The sequence below is a fragment of the Opisthorchis viverrini genome (assembly GCF_000715545.1).
Source record: "Opisthorchis viverrini unplaced genomic scaffold opera_v5_548, whole genome shotgun sequence".
NCBI lineage: Eukaryota > Metazoa > Platyhelminthes > Trematoda > Opisthorchiida > Opisthorchiidae > Opisthorchis > Opisthorchis viverrini.
This window is the reverse complement of record NW_008752199.1, coordinates 1-3380: the sequence shown is the minus strand read 5'-3', so window position 1 is coordinate 3380 and position 3380 is coordinate 1. Positions and strand designations below refer to the sequence as shown.

The 3380-nt window shown below is 46.9% G+C and overlaps 1 protein-coding gene across 1 annotated transcript in view; it reads left to right on the top strand.

Moving 5' to 3' along the window:
* The window catches only part of T265_11627 (hypothetical protein), a gene marked incomplete at both ends in the record, with an annotated part of 4970 nt that extends 3106 nt beyond the window's left edge, over window positions 1–1864 (top strand). Inside the window, one exon of the mRNA XM_009178331.1 lies at window positions 1613–1864. Coding sequence (XP_009176595.1) covers window positions 1613–1864 — 252 coding nt within the window. The remainder of the gene's footprint in view (window positions 1–1612) is intronic.
* Between the last annotated feature and the right edge of the window lie 1516 nt (window positions 1865–3380).

The following is a 3380-nucleotide window of genomic DNA, read 5'->3' as shown; positions in this document are numbered from 1 at the left end:
ATGCAGTTGTTCGGAAGTGATCCGTACCAAGTAGCCGTTTGAGGTCATGAAAAAGTGTTGAAGTGAATTGTGGACCTCGGTCAGTGGTAATGGTAGCGGGTACACCGAATGTAGCGATCCAGCTATCGACAAAAGTTCTAGCAACGTTTTTGGCAGAGGTGTCGTTGATCGGAGTGGCCATGGGCCAGCGTGTGAAACGGTCGACACAGGTGAGTATGTGTGTGAAACCTCTGGATGGGGGCAACGGTCCAACCAGGTCAATGTGTACATTTCGAAAGCGTGAGTCGGGAAGCTGAAAAACACCAGTTGGAGAAATGGTGTGTCCGTGGATCTTGGTCTTCTGACAGTCGAGACATTGCTTGGCCTAAGTGCGTATCTCCTCTTGCATATTCGGCCAAACGTATCTTTGTGACACAAGTTTGGTAGTCGCTCGTGTGCTGGGATGAGAAAGTGCGTGGAAGTGGGATTGAAGTGGGGAATTGAAATAGCTGTATTTTTATCCTGGATATCCCCAAGTGAATGATGACTTGCGTGGTCTGTTCGGCTGAAAGGTATCAGGGCATTGCACTTTCTCAGGGAGTGCGGCCACTCGAGGGTGTGTAGAATAGTTGTCTGGGTGGAGGGATCTAAGTTTGGCCCCATCCATCATGCTGTTGGTATTAGTTGGTGCATGGAATGGTCTGCCTGAGTATATAGTGGAGTTGGAATCCTGAATGAATTTCGAAGGAAAAAACTCTCCAGCTGTAACACTCTGCGCCTAGCTGCCATGCCACCCAGAGGAGACATGAGGGCTGGGGTACTGTCAGGTTGCCCTAGCCTATACAGAATCAATCGAGATACGAAGGTTTTATTCAAACCACGGACCTTCTGCTCGGTGATTAACTGGGAAGTGATAAATCTCAGATATTCGTCTAATCCCCTCCTCCATGTGTGGATTACTGACTTACCAACCATTCTCACTAACGTTGGATCGCTTCACGAAAAGCCCCGTACAATGAAATTTCGACGCACTTGTGACAAATGCATCCAGGTGTGAAGGGAATTATACCCGGCAGGGTACTGACCGCCGGTCGTCGCACCGTTTGTTTTTCAGGCACTCTGTCTCCGAAGCACACAACCATTTTTGCATCACTACTTTGCACCCCCGAATGTTAACCATGTACATACAGAGTCTATGTTTAAATAAATATGATTCAAATTAGATTTATTTACCATTGATACTACGTAGGATCACAGCGGACTACACTACCGGCTGCCTTTTGCTATAGGACCAGGTGAGTCTGTCCGGTAACGGATTGCGAAAAGGACGAGATAGAATTTTGTGTTTGGACTCACTGCAGCATATCTCGGGGGTAGTATGGAAATTGATTCCCTCTTACAGTCGATGCGTGCAGAAAGCTGAATTTCGTGGATACGTGTATTAGCGGGCCGTTCGGCACACGTATCAAGTCACAAATGAACGTTATTCATCGTAAGCCGAAAAGTAGACATAAAGCAGCTAGTAGAAGGAAACAGAGTTTGGAAGAGTAAATCTTCTGGATGATGATAGGTAACCAAGGCGGCTAATCGATTGCTGTGTTGCACCGAAACGCGCAATATGGCCAAGACCTAGATTTCACTAAACAGTCAGTCTGCAAAACGTACCACCTTCTCTTTGGACTCGCTCTGTGAAAGCACATGTGCGTCCGTAGTTGTGGTATGGTCCGTGGATATGGGCGCAGCTGGTGGACTCTCATTAGATCCCCCCATGCTTTTCACCGGACCTACCATCACTTACATTCAAACTTCCATTTTGGAATGGTGCCCACCAACGTATCAACCCCGAATCCAAATAGACCACATTGCTATCAGTTGCCTGTGGTGAGGCTCGATCAGTGTCTGCCGCTCCTTGTCCGCCGATGGTTGTCAGCGCGCTCTTCAGGCTTATGCGAAACGCGCACATCTCGCTTAGGCATAAAGAAGTCCGTGGATCATGAGGTCAAGCAAGCCTATCATGCCGCTTTCCTCCAACGTGTACTGGATGGTCCGATATCGAATATTAGCAGCCACTAGAAACAAATATTCAAAGCTCTACTCAGCCGGAAATCCAATCAGGACTGTTGATCTTCAACCTAAATATGGACTGTTGATATGGAACCCCTTCAGCCCCATAGATGTACGAGTGCATATCCCTACTCAAGCGTCATCGTGCTCCTTGTCCTGATGAACTTCCACCTCTCTGTTCAAGGATGGCGGCGAAGCCTTCAGGGAGTGCTTGTCCAGCCAATTCGCGTCTACTCGGGAGAAAGAGACCCTCACAGACGACTGGAATGAGTCTATAATAGTGCCCACTTACAAAAAGAACGCTTGTAGTGAGTGTAGGTGTCAGCTTGGCTTCCACTGTAACAAGGCTTCTGACGCGACTAACTCTTCATCCTCTCACGGGGACAAGATAGCCCAAGTGGTTAGAGAGCGAATTTGCTGATTGGAAGGTCCGTGGTTTGAACCCGACCTTTGCCTCTTGAATCCCCCTGTCTAGGCTTGGGCAACCTGTCAGTATCCCCGACCTCGTGCAACCCTCGGGTGGCATGCCAGTTGGCACCGAAAAGGTGCTACAGCTGAACAACATTCTCTTAAGAAGCCAGTGAACATAACAGATGACAACCACAAGAAGTTTGACAAGGACACAATTCCTCTTAATATTGGTCAGAGAAAGTAGATACCGCAAACTGATTTCTCGTACCTACAATCTGGCAAAAATCATCCTGCTAAAGCATCAACAGAAATCGCAGGAAAGACGACTTAAAAGCTACCAAGAATAAGGTTACCAAAGTACTGTATACAGGGCTGAACAGTTTTTTATGGCGACACGCCAAGCTAGCTCGTGACTATCAAGCGAGTTTTCGCGCGGGTGGGGGCTGCGTCGACTACATCTTCGCACTCCGTCAGGTGTTAGAGCAACGTCGTATTCAAAGACCACCCACAATCTCTGTGCACTCGGCCATGTCGATTGATCAGTGCTGTTAATCACACTTGCTGACCAGAGAACGCCCCAGGAGTTTGTGAACATGATCCGGTCCTTCTGTCAACATCTGGGCATGTGAATCCGTAGTAAAAATAAAAATAAAATAAAAATAATAAAATAAATTAAATAAATAAATAAATAAATAATTAATAAATAAATGAATCCTTAGTGAGGTCTCCAAAAGCTTAAGAGGGGTCCGACATGGATGTCTCCTGTCCATTTTTGTTCAACTTTGTCGCCCATGCAGTACTGAAATGAACGCTGGAGTCTTCAAAAGCCCGGTGTTCAGGTTGTTGCTGGCGAGACGATATCGCCTTCACCTTTTAAGACGAAAGTGAAACGCAGGTTCCGTTGAATAAACTGATCAGCATCATAC